General features: G+C 33.2%; 4 protein-coding genes across 4 annotated transcripts; 2 read left to right on the top strand and 2 right to left on the bottom strand.

Annotated features, from left to right (window-relative positions):
• The first annotated feature begins 3,626 nt into the window (after positions 1 to 3,626).
• Positions 3,627 to 5,904, top strand: LOC110655741 (cation/calcium exchanger 1). The gene has a single exon (XM_021812175.2). It carries the CDS (start codon positions 3,944 to 3,946, stop codon positions 5,756 to 5,758), a length of 1,815 nt encoding a protein of 604 aa, XP_021667867.2. The 5' UTR covers positions 3,627 to 3,943; the 3' UTR covers positions 5,759 to 5,904.
• Positions 5,905 to 7,964: 2,060 nt separating this feature from the next.
• On the bottom strand, positions 7,965 to 10,293 carry LOC110655742 (cation/calcium exchanger 2). The gene is made up of 2 exons (XM_058146598.1): positions 10,133 to 10,293; positions 7,965 to 10,027 (listed from the first exon to the last, which is right to left on the bottom strand). Exon 2 carries the CDS (start codon positions 9,837 to 9,839, stop codon positions 8,112 to 8,114), a length of 1,728 nt encoding a protein of 575 aa, XP_058002581.1. The 5' UTR covers positions 9,840 to 10,027; positions 10,133 to 10,293; the 3' UTR covers positions 7,965 to 8,111.
• Positions 10,294 to 14,622: 4,329 nt separating this feature from the next.
• LOC110655743 (uncharacterized) lies at positions 14,623 to 18,053 on the top strand. The gene is made up of 3 exons (XM_021812178.2): positions 14,623 to 15,028; positions 15,748 to 16,009; positions 17,787 to 18,053. Exons 1-3 carry the CDS (start codon positions 14,846 to 14,848, stop codon positions 17,852 to 17,854), a joined length of 513 nt encoding a protein of 170 aa, XP_021667870.1. The 5' UTR covers positions 14,623 to 14,845; the 3' UTR covers positions 17,855 to 18,053.
• A 361-nt stretch (positions 18,054 to 18,414) lies between these two features.
• Positions 18,415 to 20,397, bottom strand: LOC110655706 (protein PNS1). The gene is given in 4 exon segments (XM_021812135.2): positions 18,415 to 18,717; positions 18,823 to 19,939; positions 19,941 to 19,960; positions 20,311 to 20,397. Coding segments are annotated over 4 exon segments (1,359 nt in total). The 3' UTR covers positions 18,415 to 18,582.
• Positions 20,398 to 20,663: the final 266 nt, after the last annotated feature.

Raw genomic sequence — 20,663 nt, 5'->3', positions numbered from 1 at the left:
AGTGAAATTATGATACCACAATTAAATAATAAATATAAATATATCAAATAAAAGACATTAAATTTATTATTTTTAGGTATTGTTAACATTAATCATCAATTTAAAACTCATTATTTGCAAAATATGGATATAGATTGAAACTTTCACTGATTAATTATTTTAATTCAAGAAGTGAAAGATTTATAAAAAAAAATTAAAATTTTAAATAAAAAGTTGAGAAAAAGGAAAACAAAAAAAAAAACCTTTAGAAATTTGCAAGAAACAAAAGACTGAAATGAATTACGTCCCTCTGAATAAAAAAGAAATCCCACATAAGTAATAGCCATTTCTATTAGTTAACGGTAAATAACAGCCATTGCATATGCACGTCTCTTTTATCTGCTGGTCCACTTATTCTGATCAACAGAACACTAACAAACTTTAATGAAGCTTTGAAACTTAGTTTTCACTTCAAATGTAGCAGTGTGTAAAGCCCTGCAGGCTGCAACTATGAGCTGCATTCCTGTATATGGAATTGATTTTGTTAAAGATGGAAGAAACCAGGTAACTTCGTGCCTTTATTTGCATACATAATTATTTTTTTAAAGTTAAGCGAGAGATTGCAGAGTCATTATGATGGAGATGGAGGTGAGGGCTGGAGCCGGGGGGGCGAGAGAGAGAGAGAGAGGATTCCATTTTCCTTGAGATGATACATCAGTGAGCAAATCAATTTGACTTTTCAGGGACAGGCCTCCTCTGAATATGACATGCTAACAACAGGAAGTGTTTGCATGTGCGTGGCCTGGTGCCCTGTGGAATAAACGGGCACTTCTATAATGAGATATTGCATTCCTAATCCTTGAAAGGGTTAGTAGTGGTACTAATTCGTTTATATAACTATGAAATATTGAGTTAAAATCTCAATTAAAGCTAAATGAAAAAAAAATATATTCCTTAAAAAATGAAGGATTTTAAATGTAATTGACAGTTTATTATATTGAATTTCTAAAAGTTGGCAACCATCTAGTTCAATTGGACTCAAATATTTCACCAAATATGGAGAGTTTTTGCATGATTTATTCTTTTTTTCTCATAAAATTAATTTTACATTAATTAAATAATTTAAAATTTAAAAAAATTGAACATGAAAGTAAGCTCTATTCAACAATATTAGTTGTTGTAACAACTGTTAGCTATTTTACTAACCGTTAGAAATAAGCAATCGGTGGTAGCCGTTTATATAGTAATTTAAAGTAGAAGTTTGATAAAATAATTGTTAGATTAACTATAAAATGAAAAAATAGTGATATCATCTTATTAACTCTGATTAAAATGCTTCCTCAATAACTAGGAGAGTAAACTAACTTTTTATGAATCTCTCCCTCAACTTTTAAATAATAAAGTAAATAACGTCACTAAAGAATATAAATAAGATAAGTACTGCTTTAATTATGGTCAAAATACTAAAGCTATCTTAAAAAGATGTTACCCAACAAGATCTAAATATTGAAATTCCTAACCATTGATTTATAAATTAATTCTTTATAGCCCAATAGTAAAGATGAGATTTATTAGGATTTGACGTTTGGAATTAAATTTTATCAATAAACTATTGAATTTGTAATTTTCTTTTTATTATTTTGCAAGGGGAAAAAAAGAAATGGGTAGGACTAACACACCCTAAACCACCCAGCAATGTGCTGAGAGTAAGATCCTAAAAATGCCAACGGAAAGAGTCTCTTAAATGCTTTCTAGTAGGGAAATTCCATGCATGAATGGAGCACTACTGTGTACAACATTTTTCACTTCTTTTTTTGTTGGTCACTATCTAATTTTCATTTGTAAAAGTTACAAATGAATGCAAAACTACGAATGAATTATTATAGGACTAGCTCTTGTCTTGAAATTTAAATTAGGGCTTGACCACAGAAATTTGAGTAAGCTACGTTGTTCAGTTGCTGAACATTGTCATGCTTGAACAAGAATTCTTGAAGGGGCCATTTCCGTTCTTTATGTTGTTGTTTGATTCCTTCACCGGAAAGAAGAAGGAACAAAAATGAGTATTGGGAAAGCTTTTTCACTGTATACGATAAGGAGTGATATTGAAAATTAGACATTTTGATGCATGAAGGAAGAATAACTCCCCACGAATATTTGAATTCGGTTTTCATGTGCTCCAGCTCCAGTGGGAATACTGTCTTAGATTAAACCGCATTTCAAGTTGATGGACTAAAGAGTTTGAACATATATAGAATAAATGATAAGTGACTAATCAGCACAGAAGAAATGATAATTAAGCGTGAGTTTTGCTTAAGAGGTATTGGAATTATTTCTAAAGTTATGAAATTTTGAATTTATCTGGTTATCAATTCAATTCGAATAGTGCTATTTTAAATGTTTTAGGGACCCATGTCACAGTATTTTTTTATTTTAATTTTGATTCAGTCTAGTTTTAATTTAATCCAATAGTGAAAATTTTTTCTTTTTTTCTTTTGTTAAAAGGAAAAAAAAATATATGATTTTGATTATAAACCAAATTAAATTAAACAGACTAATTTCAATTCAGTTCAAGAAAAGAGAGAATATGGTATAACTCGATCCTGTTCAAGGTCCAAACTGGGGAAAACTTAAAATACAGTCATGTTATGTACAATAATTATATTTCGACTCTTTTAAGAAATCGATAAAATTAGACCCTTTAAGATGATTTTCCATGCAAAGTTGCAAATTTCCAAAGCATCCCTTCCATAGTGTTAGTGTTAAGCTCATCCCATTTAGTGAATCCCACTTACAGATGGTTCAAGTAGCTACAGAAAAAAAAAAAGAAGGGAATTTTGTGATTTTGACATAACCCGATAGCTTGGAAAGAAAGAAAAGGCAATAGTTGTTTAAACATTAATGTGAAAAAATAAAGTTAAACAATTAATGATCATGTATATAATTTTATAATATGTGCTATATGAGCTAAATTTGACATCATGGCTGCGTTATAATCAAGATTCAAGAATTCTAGGTTAAAGATAAAGAACAATAACCCTTCATTATCCTTCGATTTTCACTGATGCTAGTGCTCTGAAGTTACATGAGAAAAGAAAGCTTCAAAGCGATTGATGGGTCATATTAACTAAATATTTTTTTCTGAAAGTATGATAAGGAAGATTTGTTAATGCCTTCTATTCTCCTCTTGCCTACTAGGAAGTTTCCTTGAATGTTCTTATTAGAGGTACGTTGAAATGAGTGGAAATTTGAAAATCAGTATCCAGAAAGACTGAGGTTTGGCCATTAGACACCAGAAGCATATACAACAATATATACATAGAAGTTCATGGGATTTTCTTTGGTTAGAGGAAATTTAATCTAAATAGTGAATACATCTCCCTCCCTCTTCAATATCTTTTCAAAAAGACAATGATCTTGTAGGCCCTTTAGAAAGTAGCTAGTCAGTGCATATGTGGAAAAAAAAAAAATCTACATGGTACCAGGGTCAGAACAACCACACATATAGTGTGCTATTTCTTGCAAAATATACTATACTATACCCATTACTTATAACTTTATCTAAATCTATGCCAATTATAGTACCCATCATTTCTTTTTTTACCCTAATCCTAACAAATGATGAGATATTTCATGTGAGGCCTCATTCCCCCTATCTCTGCCATGTGTTTGATATTTCTGTTAGAAGCATTGATATTGTGTCCTGTCTTAGTTTGGTGGATTTGAGTTCGTATTTGATACATATCTTTCTGTTTCTGTACACTAACAGTCCAAAACGGGAGGAGAAATTTTTTGTTGTTACTCTCTTTGTAGCCCATTTATTAAAGCTCCTATTCAATAGATATCTTTCCTCATTATAATCCAAAGAAAACATTACCAATTCCGCGCCAGAAGTCCCTCAATTTTATGGACTTCACTTCTCAATATCTGCACCTGTAACTCTCCTTCTCCACAAGCTTCCTTTTGAATGGCGAGTTTCAACACCAAATCTCAGCCCAAAAAACTAATTCTTTTCCTTAACACCTCCTTTTTTTTCCTCTTCGTTTTCTATATCACGATCTCATATTTTCACGAGCAATCTAACTATGAGGCGGACACAAGCCATTCTCTATCACTTCAAGAATTGATAAGGAGCAATGGCTGCACAGGACTTCATGAACATACAGATTCCAAATCCAAGTGCATGTATCTCAGGTCTCATATAGGGTGCAGGCCAAAAGGGTACATAAACTATCTCCAAATCTTTTATTGCACTTGTGGTCAACATCCTGTACTTGGCCATGCTATTTTATTATTATGGCTTGTTGTTCTATTCTATCTTTTGGGTAACACAGCTGCAGAATATTTCTGCTCCTCCTTAGAGAACTTATCCAAAATCTTGAAGCTCTCTCCAACTATCGCTGGTGTCACCCTTCTTTCTCTTGGCAATGGTGCTCCTGATGTTTTTGCTAGTATTGTTTCCTTTACTAGTTCTAGCAATGGTGATGTTGGCCTAAATAGTGTTTTGGGTGGAGCATTTTTTGTGTCTAGTACTGTGGTTGGTGTAATAAGTACATTAGTAAGTGCCCAAGAGATTTCAATTGATAAATCTAGCTTCATTAGAGATGTCTCCTTCTTTCTTTTGTCTCTTTGTTCTCTTCTCTTGATCATTGTTATAGGAAAAATTACCTTGTGGGCTGCCATTTCATTCCTATCTATCTACTTCTTTTATGTTTGTGTGGTTTGCCTTATGCACTTTCTCTTTAGGAAAGAAGAGAAAGTGAACCCATTAGCCAATTCTCCATCTTCAAAAATTCTCATCACTGATAGCCAGGGGGATGTTGTGGAGATGGGTATACCATTACTTGGTTATGTTGATGATGAAAAGCCCATTTTGGTTGACAAAACCAGTCTTGAAGATGAGGAAAGAAGTCCAATGTGCTTCAGTCTTGATTCATCTTTTTTTTACTACTTGGGTAGGTTTTTATATGTTTTGGAGCTACCTCTGTACTTGCCAAGAAGGTTGACTATACCTGTTGCTAATGAGGAGAGATGGTCTAAGCCCTATGCAGTTACATCTGTGACATTGGCACCACTTCTACTGGCAGCACTATGTGACACCCAAAGAGAAAAAAAGTTGGGTTCTAGAAGCAGCCTAGTGATCTACATGACGGCAGGGTTTATAGGAATGTTTCTTGGAAATCTTGCATTTGTCTCCACTAAGAAGTCTAGCCCACCAAACAAGTGTCTGTTCCTTTGGCTAGTTGGTGGGTTTTTAATGAGTATAACTTGGACATATATTATAGCTGAGGAGCTGGTCTCTCTGTTGGTTTCACTAGGGTATATATTTGGGATTGACCCTTCAGTTCTTGGGCTCACTGTCCTGGCTTGGGGCAACTCACTTGGAGATCTGATAGCCAATGTGACTATGGCAGTGAATGGTGGGGCAGATGGTGCCCAAATTGCTATTTCAGGTTGCTATGCTGGTCCAATGTTCAATACATTGCTGGGATTGGGCTTGTCATTTGTTATCTCATCATGGTCCAAATACCCATCTTCTTTTGTCATACCCAAAGATCCTTCTCTGTATGAGACCTTATTGTTTTTGATGGCAGGCTTGCTCTGGGCCCTTGTGATTTTGCCCAGAAAAAGCATGAGGCTAGACAAGTCTCTTGGTATTGGGCTCCTAGCTATATATTTTTGCTTTCTGTCCCTAAGGCTAGGGAGGGCTCTTGGCGTTCTGAAACTCCATGATATTTCTTACTTCAATACCTGGGACATGGGTACCTTCGGAAATGCATAATTTGAGCCTTGTACTTCATTTATGATATTATATGAGTCTAAAATGTCAATTTGTCCATTTTCTACTAGGATTTGAAATGAGTTGTCCAAGATGAATATATATTGACCAACCTCATTGCCTCTAATAATCAAATGTTTATTTGCTCTCATTCGCTTCAAAATCACATTGTATATTTGATGATCTAAGCTATTGAACTTAAAATTTTATATATAAAAAAAAAAAAGAAAAAATTCACTTGACTGTAGAGAAAAAAACGAAATACCAAAAGAGAGTATAGAGAAACTAAATAAATACTTTAACTATTAAACTAAATTAGGTTAGGATAGACTAAAAACTATTGAGTTGTTGGGATATACGTGAGAAATTGACAGAAGACAATACCTACTAACTCTAATGGGCCTGGGCACACCTATTTTGTAAATGTCTTGCAAGTTGAATGGATTGCAATAATTTGCCTGTAGGGAGTATTTGGACCACAACCACTGCCTATGAGATGCCAGTATGGTCCACTAGAAATATCCGTGGAATTATGTGTGACAAGTTGGTACCTTGAACCACCCATTTCAGTAACCCAAAGAGTAGCAATGTGATTTAGTTTAGTAATATAAAAAATTTCAAATTAAAGCTAGTTATAAAAAAATAATTAAAAAAAAACTCTGAAAAAATATATTTTCAAGTATCAGAAACCTGAGATGAGATGAGAGAGATTGGAATGGATGATTTTTTTTTTTTTTTTTTGTCGTCAAGGTATAGGGGAAAGGGGGAGGAGGAGCCTGGAACCTGGCTTGTTCAAGTTTTGAGAAGTGCCTTATGCGACCAAGTTACGCGTGGCTAGGCGATTGGAATGAATGATTTAACTCGGCTTGATTTAGGTTTTGAAATTTGGAATTAGCCCGATTATGAGTGGATTGGTTGTAGATTGGGCTCCCAATTCAATAACAAAAGCCTTGAACAATGAGTAATCCAACAGGCTTGCCCAATTTTAATTTAATTTAATTTTAGTGGAAAGACTAATAGTAAAAATAAAATTTGCTTTTTTTTAAAAAAAAAAAAAAACCCTGTAGAAGAAAACAAAATGATTGTTCAAGTGTAACAATCAAAGCAGACAGCCCGTGGGGAAGTTGTCAGGGTCACTCCCAAAATTATCAAATAGAATTCTTTTCCCTCCCCACTTTTTTTCAAAATTGAAATAAGCAACATTCAAATAAACAAGCATAATTATGAGATTCAGCATGCTACTGTTACAATCAAGTAGATTATCCAGCTACAGTATGTTAAATAACTTATTGAATACTCGTTTGCAATTATTGTACAAGCCACCAAAAGCCAAAGCATATACGTCTCCAACACCAGGGCAAAGCTGTAGAATGTTTGATCAAGTGGTGGCTTGGCCATAAGTTGCCACAATTGAAACTGCCAGAAGCTACAGTGATCATTCAGCTGGGACCATCCTTTGTTGTTTGCTAACATAGGATTCTGCCAAAGAGTAATACAACCAAAAATCGACTTCTTGAAAATCCATCTTCTTCCAATGAATTTAGAACCGAATCTTTTCCACCACATTTCATTTTCTTCTTCTCATTTATGGGAATCTATAATCATACACTATTCTCAATTATAGTCATTATTTTTACTCAGTTACAGCCCAATAAAAAATTAAAATAAAATAATCTGTTAAATTAGCCACTCTCAAAATCTAGCTCAAAAGGAGAATAATACCCAACATTTTACAAGGAGCACATAGATATATAATTGGAAAGAAGCACGTGGATATATAATTGGAAAGGTTCTGATATTATCTTTAAGAATACCCAACTTTTTTATAAAAAGTAACTGTATGCTTAGACTTAAATTCGAAATCATACAAGTTTTGAAGATAATTTCCAACGTTTTCACTGCAATGGTATTCCTTTTGGACTATTATTTGTCTCCTAGCTGGGAATCATATCAATAGCATCAATAGATTACTGAATTGGACCCCTGGTTCTGTCAATTATTGTTGTTTGGCCGTTTTATAGATGCCTTATCCAACTTCTATGAAGTCTTTACCTTTTTTTCATTTTTCTTACTGTTTTCTTCCTAAAAATAATGGATTTTTAATCTTTCCAATTTTTCAGACGGTATTCAACCAAATGCTTTTAACAAAATCTCATTAATCAAGTTAAATTGTAAGGAAAAAGAAGCTGTATTTCTTGAAGAAAAAATATTGGAAGCAAATAGCAAATATGTTTATTGCCTCGAATCAAATTATAAAAGAAAAGGATGTACTGATATTGCAATTGATGATCACTTACTGTACAAAGAAAGTGGTTAGTAGGTGGAATTACATGGTTTCCAAGAAAAGTTGCCAGGGCTAGGTATATGTAACTTGAAATTGGAAAGACCCAAGTGTTTGAATCAGCCTCACAGACATAGAAATTGTGTATATAGCCAGAAGCCCTGCCCCCAAGACCCTATCAAGCTTCATGTTTCTACATGGCAAGATAACAAGAGACCAGAGCAAGCTTGCCACCAGAAAGCATAATGTCTCCAACAGATATAAATCTCTTGGGATCACAAAAGAAGATGGATATTGATGCCAGGATGAGCCAACAAGAGACAAACCCAAACCAAAAAGAATGTTGAAAATGGGACCTGCATAACACCCTGATATAGCTACTTGTGCACCTTCAGGACTGCCATTCAAGGCCATGGTCAAATTGGTTATCAGATCCCCTACTGAATTGCCCCAGGCAAGGACTGTTAGCCCAAGAATTGAAGGACTTACTTCAAATATATATCCAAGGGAAACTAACAGGGCTACCAATTCCTGAGCTATGATATAACTCCAGATCACACTCATTAAGAACCCTCCCGCAAGCCAAGGAAATAGGCACTTCTTTGGAGGGCTTGAATTCTCAGTTCTAGCATATGCAATAACCCCACATATTATTCCAAATAAGAGCCCAATTCCATATACCACTAGGCTATTCACAAAACAGGCATCATCTTCCTGGGGATTCCAAAGAACTGATAACAGAACTGGAGCCAGTGTCACAGAAGCAACAGCAATTGGCTTAGACCATCTCTTTTCACAAATAACAGGAATTGTCAATCTCCTAGGCAAGTAAAGGGGCATCTCAAGTATGCTAATAAGCATAAGGCAAGGAGCAGGTAATCTTAAACAAAAGCAACACTCACTGATTTCTACCTCAGCAACACCTTCTAAAGCACCTTCCTCCACAAAATTTACCTCCCCTTTTCCCATGCCGCTTAAAATGGGTATGCTCAAGTCACTGCAGTGACTTGAACTATCATCTTCCTTTCCTTTACGCCAGTGGGTGTCTGAGAAGTAAACAACAACCACATAGAAAATATACATGGACAAAAATCCCATTGCACCCCAAATATTGATTTCTCCGTGAACCAATATGAAACTTAAGGATGCAAGAACCAAAAGCAAGAAGCAAACATCTCTAACAAAGGCACCTTTGTTAACTATAATCTTTTTTTGCTTCAAGAGAATGCTCATGATTCCAACCACAACACAGGTAACAAAGGAAGCACCACCTAGCACTGTATTGAAGCCAATGTCACCTGTCCCACTACCCATAAAGGATACCAGACTGGAAAATACATCTGGTGCACCATTGCCAAGAGAAAGGAGAGTAACCCCAGCAATTGTAGGGGATAGTTTCAATAGAGTGGATAAATTTTCAAGGGAAGAACAAAAGTATTCAGAGGCTGTGTTCCCTAACAAATAGAACAGCACTAGAAGCCAGAGAAATAGAAGACAATGGCCCAAAAGAGGAATTCTTCCAAAATTGCAATAGAAAAGGTGGAGATAGTCAATATAACCTTCAGAGACACAAGGATTAATATGTGATTTAAGGTAATGGCACTTGGCTCGGTAGTCTTCTAGACTTTCCAACCCTTTGCAGTCCTGTTGACTATCGTCATTAGACGGTTGTGCACTGTTAGGAACAAGAAATCGAGCAGGGTTGAACTGTAAAATCAAGAAAACGCATGCCACTAACAGAAATGAGATATTAAAGAAAATTATGTATCTTCTGTTCTCAGATATAGAGACCAAGATACCCATTAAAGGAACTCAATCAAATTCTCTCTGAAACGCAAGAACATGAATTGTAAATCATGATTCAGGAACTTGGTCAATGAGTATCAAGCTAATAGTTGATCAAGGGCAACTTTGGACTGAACCACATCAGAGAGAGACGGAGAAGAAATAACCCATTAGGAGAGAAGTCGATTAAAGCAAAATTCTTTTTCCTGCAAAACAAATTAAACTAAATAAGGAATAAGAAAACTGGGATTGATCCAAAAAGACCCAATTTTTTTGGGCTAAAATATTGGAAAAGATAGAAACTAACTAACCTCTTCCAATACGTGTATAGTTTAGCAGGCTAAGCAAGAATATGAACAGAATATAAAGAAATTGGTGACTCGATACAGTGTATGAACTAGAAAATGTCGACCCGGCTAAGGAAGCTCCCTAGTACACAGGTCTCATGGCTGAAGCATAAACCAACTCGCAAAGAAAATGCGAAAATATTTAAAGGGAGCCAAGAGAAGTTGATGTGGCAGTAGGGTAGATGTCCCCGTTGCATGAGGTATCAATTCTGTCATGTTCCCTAGCACGTGTTCGATTGTCCATGGCTCAAGACAGAAGGACCTAAAGTCACCTAACAAGACCAGCTTTTAGCGTCTTATCTTATTATTTTTTTAATTTATTAATAATATTAAAGTATTAAACATCATAAATATTTACAGAAGGAAAACGACACACTCATAAATTAGAGATTGAATTTACAGATCTTCTAACAAAATACTTTATAACAATAACACTAACTTAGATGATATTACATTTTTCAATTTTAAAATAATCTTGATAAAAAGCAAGAAACAACTCCTTCCTCATATTTGAATGTGAGTTCTCTTGTCTTCATCTTTTTCGTTTACTTCAAAAGTATCAGCCATAAAATCGGATAATTCTTTGCCGCTTGGTTAAGTGACTAAGGTCCAACCTCCCCAGAATATTGTCGCACTCAGCAATGGCCTGCCCATTGCCCTTATAGTCGCCATGCAATTCATGAAATCAAATTTGTCTTTCTCCATCCCTAATATCATGGATAAAGTTTCCTCCAATATAAACCTGTCATTTTATATATAACTTTCTCAATTTTATCATTCAAGTGTCTGAATTTTCTTTATAATTAATATTGGTATTTATTTCATAAAAAATAACTTATATACAAAAATTATTTTTTATGAAAAATATGCCCTAAATATTAAAAAATTTAAAAAATAATTTTTTTTTTCATCAAACAAACTCAATCTAAGTGTTAAAAATAAATATTATTTTTCTAATCAAATATATTTAATCGTTTTTCCTTTTTATGAGTGTTGGCATCGCATTCATAAATTTAACTTTTTTCTTTTTTTATTAGAAAAATTAGAGAAATAATAACTCAGAATCTAGATTTACCATAATATGCATTTAGCTATCAAATTTAAATTTCTTATATTACTCACAAAATAAAAGAAAAATTTTTTATATCAACTTAATGTATTTAAAATAAATAATGATAAAATACTTTTCCACGAAATCAAATTCTAATCAATTTGAAAGCCAGCTCACATCCTTATCGACTAAACATATCTTGCCATAATGAATTTTAAAATATTTAACTTATTTGCTTAAATTAAATGACTTAATATTTTATATGGAAACCACTTCATTTATCTACTTTTATTCCTTAATGACAATCAATTAAGAATAATAATCCAACCTATCCTACATCATTTCTTCAATTTATACTAAAATTTTGTGTCAAAATTCAGACAATTTAGCATCTTGATCACAAGCTTATCTGCAAGTAAAACGTCTCTTTTTTTAATTATTTTTTTGAGAGAATCTTGATAAGCTTGAGCTTTGCAGTATAGTTTTGTTGTCTTGTAAGAAATTTGGGTATCCAAATTCTTCTAGAATAAAAATTGCAATTAACTCTAGCATTGAATGATAATTGAAACCAACCACGCATGGAGATTGAAGAAATTGTCTTGTCCGGCTCATGTTCAATGATGTAAACGCTTACAATTACAAAGGGCTAGGTGATAACACTAACAAAAATATATTATATGATTATTAATTATCTTGTCATTTGTTAATTAATTACCATTTATATCATAATATTAATTATCAATCAATTTAATTTAGTAATATTGAAATTATTTCTAAAATTGTAAAATTAATTATGAATTTCCATCTTAAGTAAAAGTTAATTAAAAATTAAAAAAGTTGTTGGGGTTGTTAACCCTTTGCTATCATTTGTGGATGAGTAGTCAATTGCTTCACATTATTGATCTTCATGTAGGCCATCTTCAATAAGAGTCGTTTACATGGCAATTAAGATTTAGAGTATATATATTTTTCATTATATATTCCTCTTGATAAGACATATATTCTTACCAAAGAAAATTTTAATTAAAAAACAAGTAAAGATACTGAAAATTATATATATATATATTGATGGTGGTGGATATTACCTTGTGGAGGAAAGTATACGATTCTTTAACTCTTGGATTCACATAATTTAAGAGGTGAATTCCACCGATCATTCCTTAATTTATTTGATTATTTTATTTTAATTATTTGATTTTAATTTATTAAAATAAAAATTTTATTTCAAAAAAAATTTGCAAACCTATATTAATAAAAATTAAAATTACCATTTTATCATATTTTTAATTTTTTTCTTATTTTTGTGATTAAATTAATCAATAATTATTATTAATAAAATTACTTTATTTTAATGAAATTTATTAATTATATATAAAAACTGTTACCAAATAAATTTAATTTGTAATAGCCTATAAATAATAATAAATTTTAAAATAATATTTTTATTAGTATATGATGTTTTAGTTTTTATATAAAAATAATAATTTATAAATTTATTTTGATTAAATATTAATTTAGTATTAATTAAAAAAAAACATAGAAACTTACTTGCTATTACAGGTTAAATAAACTTTTTCGTAACAAAACAGAAGTTAATATATTTTATTTTAATAAATAAAAGTTTGGGTGATTAAAATGAAATAATCAGTTAAATTGAGAGATAACGAGTGTAAACTACCCTAGTATTCATTTCTCTTTTAAATTAGATACTAATTAAGTAAACATGATAATTTCTAAGATAATGTAATTAAAAATTATTAAATTCCATGCAACTTAATTTAAAAAAAAAAACACAATTAGATAAAACACAACATAGCTCAATTTAAAAATAAATTAACTAGTAAATAGTCTTTTTGAATTGCAATTAAAATATTAACCAATATATATATATATATATATTAATTAGGGAGACGTGCAAGTGGAAAAGATATGTATGTAAATAGTAAAGAAAACTTGTTAAATAAAAACTAGTGTGTGCTCAAGTATAAAAGCATGAAAATGATCAATCAAGTAAGCGTCTTGAATAAGACATTGTTTCCCTTATCTTTGTGTCAAATCTAGTAAAACTTATGAAAGAATTGGTCCATTTTACACACAATTCTTGATGGGTACTCTTTAATTATAGAAGGATTGATCTATTTTACACACATTTCTTGATGGTCCTCTTTACTTAATAAGTCCACTATTTTGTGGAATGGGAAATGTTTGACATTTGATGAGGATGGAAATGGAGGAAATTTCAAAGGCGGCCGCCTCATCTATTTACAGTAATCCACCAATAACAGAAATTAAAAATTTTGTGTGAGACTATATACAAACAAAGTTTAAAATTTTGAAGTTTTTATGGTAATTGTAATAATTAAATGAAAGCAAGAGATATTTGGTTTGGTTATTTGCTTTTAGCATTTAATTTAAAATGTATTTTTTTAATTTATAACTTTATTTAAAAATAAATAATTAATTATTTAGTATAACTATTTAAAATTTTTTTATAAATAGTTTAAATGTTTAGTTAAAAAATATTTAAAATAATTTAATTTATTAAAATGATAAAAAGAATATGTCACTAGTGTTATGGTTGTTAAAATAAGGATAGTATTGATATTTTTAAAAATTATTAGGATAATATAATTTTTTTAATTTGTCAAAACATAGTTTTAAACTAAATAAATAAGTAATAAGTAAGATACTTATTATTTATGATTTTTTAAGTAATTTTTTAATTTATAACCTAAACTAAATATTAATCTATTTATTATTTTTTTATTTATAAGTAAATTTGATCGATTTATAAGTTAAATTAAACACTTTCTAAATCAAACTGATTCAACGTATTTTAAAAATATCGGGTTTGACTTATTGTAGATTACAAAAATGAATATGAAATTAATTTTCCCTAATTTGAAATTAAATCAGAATCAGAATCATTTTTATATTTTTGGAATAGGCAATGATGTAAAACTGATTTGCTCTAATTTGGATCAAAGTTTTAGAAACCAAAATTATACTGAAATTGTTTCTTTATCCTTTTCAAAGGATTGGATGATTTTAGCTTGATCTAGTTTCAATCAATGTTTTTTTTTTCTGGAAAATAGAAATTAAATAGGATAATTTTTAAATTGATTTAAATTAAATCGAATAAAAACTAAATTGATCGAACCCTATAATTTGATTTAGAGTCCTCGATTTTATGGACCAAAATCATACTTTTTGACCCAAAACTGGATGGGCCGCGACTCTCAACGACAACGCGCTGCTCCAGGAATTTTGTGTTTAGTGAGCCCTAAAGCCCATATCAAATTTTTTTTTAAGCAAGTTGGGTCCAAATATTTGGGCTTCAATTAATCTGTTAATGAAATTGGGCTAGAATTCAACCCGACCCATGTTTGACAAACAGAAAATGGAGCCACCAACCAACAGTTCCAGCTCTCTGCATCGTTAACAACGAAAGGGACAAAAACAAGGCTCAAAAATCCCAAATATTAATCGATTTCTCCAAAGTTCTATCTCACTCACAAGTGCCTATTTCCTTAATTCCCTTAAATCTCGATTCTTTTTTGGCGGGCTCTGAAGAATTTGAGGAACTGTTGCGTACCGTATTGTTTTTGGGCATTTCTTTTGCACCTATGGAGTCTTCAATGAAAATTGGGTCGTCGATTGTTTTGCCCATTTCTTCATATTCAGTAAAACTTAATCAACACAAGCAATATAAGGTTGATTATGGGTTTCGATTCAGTGGAAGACGGTCCATAAGTAAAATTTGCGTCATCATCCCTAATGGCTCTGTTTCTTCCTCTTCTTCTCATGAGGTCAGTCTTTCTTTTCCTTTTTTCTTTTTCTTTTTTCTATAGCCCCGTTCGTTTCAGGTTGTGCCCTGTTGAAGATAATTGGCATCTGGGTAATCATCTGTTGGATATTCAATTATTGGTTTTGATTGCCATATCATTTCACTTTATTTATTAGTTTTATCTTGTAGTGGTTTAGTATAATCTTTTTGGTTATTTATTTATTTATTTAATTTTACATATTGCATTTGATTTTAATGAATCAAAACTTGAGGTTATGCATCGTTTGTTTTAAATATATGTTCCTGTTTTTTGGGTAATGATCATTGCATACATCATTGATTCAGTTATCGCATTTGCTTTTAATACTTAGGATTGTGAATATTTATTGATGTCTTGATTTTGTTAGCACACCATGGTACTTCATTCGTGCTTCTTTCTATCAAAAAGAAATTATTTTCGCAGAACTACTCTTGTTCAAAGCCATGAAAAAGGCCATCTTAATTATCTATGTTACTCAATCTTGAGGCATGAGTATGACCAGTATGTTTGCCTATGTGCATATAGGAATGAAAGGAGTAATATTGAAGTAATAAATAAGAGAATGCAACATATTCAAATGGACTTTTGATAGTATTTTTCTTCTTATTTTCCATGGATGAGCTATGTGGGTGCTAGTCTTATTATGTTTTAGTGAATTATGAGCGCCAATTCCTTAATAAGGAATTATTTTGATTCTACAGGCAGAATCGAGGGCAGTGGGAAATGCACATAGACAAAGAAGCAGCCTTGAATCTCTTTTTTGTTATGATAAGCCTATACCAGAGGAGAGAATTGAGAAGCCGGTTGGTACATCTTTAGCTAAAAAATCAATTGGAGATAATCCTCGATGCATTGATTGTGAGGCCAAAGGTGCAGTTCTTTGCACCACTTGTTCAGGTTCAGGGTTATATGTTGACTCCATATTGGAGAGCCAGGGTATCATTGTGAAAGTCCGCTGTTTAGGTAAATTTGCTTTCTCTTCAAAGGGCATATGATAACAATTGAATGTACTTATGTCTTGACTATTTCATCTCCACTATGCTCTTATATCTCGCTTGACTGCTGGTTTATATTATTACCATCGAGGTTCTGCATCAAATTATGTACCTTTTGGTCCTGCACACAAAATGAACTTGGTAAAGTATTTGACATTGCTCTGAGCAAGTCTTGACTTATATCTTTTGAAAATTGCTGATTTTATTTTCAAAGGAAGGTCCTTCCTTGAATGTGGAATAATGTCCCTTCCTGCTTTATGCTCCTAATGTTTTGGGGCTCCCCAACAATTATATAACTGCTAATCCGATGCCACCCCACCTCATATTGTGTCAGAATGGTATTTCCTACCGATCCATGCCATTCTTTGTAGTATAACTGATGGCAGTGGGATGTTCTAAACCCCTTTGATGGATCCCATCCTTGGGCTCAATTTGAGGTTGCTCTAGAGCTACACAGAAGCCAAAAGGGAAGGACTGCTTACGCTATGTGTGGTAGTGGATAGAGGGCAATTCTTCTATTGTATTGATTCAGTGGGTCCTAATCTCAAAATTTGTGCATCTCTGGTTCTTTCTCTGTTTTTCCTTTTTTGGAAAAAAAGAAAAATATTTCTTTTACCTTCTCTTTTGAGAAAATAGGAGGATTTCTCTTAGCTTCTTTTTACCTTTAGGTTGTTCACATAGTACACTGAGGAAAAACAAATTAATTCCTGGTTCTTCTTCAAAATTTTCCTTTTTTTAAAAATTTTTTTTCACATTCTTTTTTGATAAAAAAAGAGGATATTTGTTTTGTTAGGTTTCTTATAGACTCCTTTACATTTTTCTTACGATGCACTTATTTCCACCCTATATTTTTTACCCATAACACTATGATTCTAGCTGTGCTTTACTTGGGGCTTATTGGGCTCTTCTTTCTCTTCTGGTCATCACATTCCCCACAGCATTTTGTGTATGAGAAATTTTCCTTTCATATTCTAATGCAATTAAAGCATAAATTCTCAGAAGCAATTCTCTGATTAAACTACTCTGCTATGTGAGAATTGGTAGTGTTATTTCTTCCTCATGGTTTATTGAAATAGACCCTTCTGTGTATTTTTGTTGTGTTTTTGTCCATCCACTTCAACTTTTTCATATTTTCTAATTTCTATGCACTTTTCTTGTATTCATGTCCAACCATTTCAATTTTGACCAAGTTGTGAGTGAGGCCCTTACCTTGAATTAGTTTTATTTAAAGCAAATTTAGCCATATGTTAAGCTCAAAACTCCAGGAGCTCTAGTAAGTTCACAATTTCTTGAGAATTGTTGAAATCTTGAAATTACAACTGGATGACTTAGCTACTTTGGTTTAATTAGGATAATCCAGGTTTGTGGTAATCTTTTTCCTGGGAGTATCTACATTTTCTGTTATCTTTATTCTGTGGTATATTCTTATGGTTTTAGGAATAATAGTTTTGTTATGGAATAAATATTAAATGGCAAAAACAGCATTGAAATAAAAAATGTGGTTGTTTCATTTGAATTTTTATTGAAATATTATGTTTAAAAGTGGGGAACGTTGGGGTTAAGCCTAAAGTGAGACTTTCATTTGTTTGATATTGGAGAATATCCCTACGTGAGTGGTAAGTTTTGAATCATGATTGTTGCTTAGGAAGAAAAATAAGATGATTACCTGATTATTAGTTATCTTGATTTATTGCCCTATGTCTGGCAAAGAAAATTATTCTAATGTGATATTTGCTATTATGTAGGTTGTGGAGGAACGGGTAACATTATGTGCTCAGAATGTGGTGGGCGTGGTCATCTTGGACCTCAATGACCTGCATGGTTTGCTTTTCCTCGCAGAATTTTGTTGTGGCCTTGTTTGCTCCAACATTTTCATATTAAAGGTCTCATTTGTTATAGTTATGTATTCTTGAGGTATTTTTATGGTTCCATCTTTGGTGATTTGTGATAAATTTTACTCAAAACTTTCATGTACTTGACTTTATTTATTTCTTAATGGAATTCTTTCTCTATGTTTCATGCTTGTTAATTCATTGATTGGTTTTGTTCTGCATTCACTTTGTGGACAAACTACGAGTTCTATTTGATTTCATTTGTCCATTTAATGCATTGAAACTTGATGACCATCTTTTGCTATTTTGCCTTCTGAACAATTAACATTGTAGCTGAAAATGGAGTTTTCACCAAGGATTAAATTAATTGCAAAGGTTAATCCTTTGTGACCTGATGATATCTTGTGGAATTCTGGTGCATGGCCATAGTCCATATTTTATTTGAGTAAATTTTTCTTAAGATTATCTGCATGAGCACTTCCAGAGCATTCTACAACAGAAACATTGATGATGACATTTGATCTAAAAGAAGAGTCTGTGATTTACAACAACAGGTATATGTCATTCTTAAACCGAAAGGTTAAACTCTGACAAATTCTCATGTTTTTAAGTATCAATTAATCATATTTGGTGGTATATCCAGTACAAGTTTTTAGAGACAATATAAGTCCAGTAACAGTAACCATGTCAAAGTTGGCTTCCAGGATTGTTAGGCTCCATATCTCTGAAGCTCTTGAATACGAACTGGAATGGTTGGGTCAAACCTCAGGCTCTGTGGATTCTCTGCATAAGCAACATAGTAAGCAGAAACACATGCTTGTGGCCACGCCATTGCTATCCGACACTGAGGAACAGAAAAATTGACATCAGACCTGGTTAGTTTCAAATTCATTTGGAAAGAAATTGTTTACAATGTCTTTTGAGGTTCAACTGCTAGCTGAGTTCTTACCATTAGATAGCCTATCAAGAAGGCATAAATTGACACTTCGGTTGCATAACTCTTATGAACTGCAAGTGTCCATGTTCCTCCCACCAGGGTGCATATTGCACCTCCTGCTATCCCAGATAAGAAACAGAATGACCCTGTAAGGTCTGAGTCAATTAGTGATTCCAACCGTACTCTCCTAAATGTCTCCCATGTATCCTTCGATGCCTGCACAAACCCCTTGCTGTAAACCCCAACCTGCACAAAACCCCACCTATTCCCATAGGTCACTAGAGTTGAAGCTAAAGCAGAATAGCAGTTAGCACAGGAGAACAAGAACTCATCTGTACCCCCTGCAACCAGATTTATTACACGTGCAGAGCCCCAGATTACAGTAAGAATCGGGACAAGGGTGGAGCCTAAGAATATGCTACTCATCAGGTGTTTGATTGTGTCTATTAAAGCAACTCTTGTGTCCATATCGGCCCCACATGCAAAGTTTAGGTACTTGATGCGTGCAACTGTAACCTGCAATGTGTTTTTCATCACTTGCATACTCCATATTAGGCTTAGCAGGATCCACAATATGAATAAGATATCTATTCCAGTTCCAGTAATGGTGGCGCCACCTATGCCAGACACCAAGAAGCTGGAATAGATGATGCTTGTGAGGATCCAGATAATGACTAGAACAGTAGTTTTAGCAGGCGGGAAAGCTGTGGAAACTGATAGAACTTTGATGGCATAATTGAATCTGGGATTCACCCAACAAGCATAAAGGGATTGAATGAGGGCAAAAACAAGTGCAAGTGAACCTATTGCTAGACTTGCAGCAGAGCCGATTAGAACCAGTAGTATCCCAACTGCACATGTTAGCAAGGGGCTCAGCCAAAACGCTGATCTTATGGCTCTTGAAGGGTAGCAGAGGGTGATCCATTGCCAAGTGAAAGCCACGATTCCGGAGCATGCTGTTGCAGTCAGAAGTGGGGGATACCACTTCTTCGGGTGGAAGTGGTGGCTGCGTACAGAGAGGAGGCCTCGAATGGTGAGGAAGATTACTAATATGGCAGTTAGGACTATGTGTACAAAGAAAAGGACTCGGAAGAGCCCCTGGACGAATTGCGCCGCCACCGTTGCAGTCCTGGATGCTTGATTCTTGAACCTGCAAGAAAACGAAGCAAGTAGGCTGATAATTTATAAAGTCAACTCTTACTAGATGTCATATGCTGCGCATTAAATAATACATGAAATTAATTACTTGGAGGAATGAGGGAAGATCAAGAATAAAAAAAAGTGAAGAAGCAAGAATGGAAAAATTGGCTGGAAATGTTACTTACAGGAGAAAGATGGGGTCTGTTGACTTAGATCAGGAAGGTTAAAGAAACACGAAATAAGTCAGGAAGGTTAAAGAAACAAGAAATGAGTTCAGGGAATTGCAGAGAATCTAGATGGAGAAGATGAAGGAAGAAAATATAAAACGAGAAATGGATTCAAGAGTGAGTGAGGGAGAACCTTGACAGATTTTGTAGTTGGAAGTACCTTCTTGAACTTGAACATGCAAGTTCTGCATATTAATAGCTGGAACAATGCTGGAACCATTATTTCTTTCCTTTGATAGCCATGGTTAAATCTCCAAGTCAAGTAAACTCTTGGTTTCTCACTTTCTTGGCACCCACAGTTGACCAATCTCACACACAATAACATTCCATAACAACCCTTAAGAAACTCATATTATTAGTCATTGCTTAATCTACTTGATTAGGTCAAGCTATAGCTATCTAAGATCAATACCCAAAATTCTTCCTCAATAAATTCTTATTATACTGCATGAAACTAACCGACTTCTGGCTTGTGTGTGGGTTTTG

This window comes from Hevea brasiliensis, chromosome 5 (genome assembly GCF_030052815.1).
Source record: "Hevea brasiliensis isolate MT/VB/25A 57/8 chromosome 5, ASM3005281v1, whole genome shotgun sequence".
Lineage (NCBI taxonomy): Eukaryota > Viridiplantae > Streptophyta > Magnoliopsida > Malpighiales > Euphorbiaceae > Hevea > Hevea brasiliensis.
The sequence above is the reverse complement of the archived record's forward strand: the minus strand, read 5'-3'. Positions and strand labels throughout refer to the sequence as shown.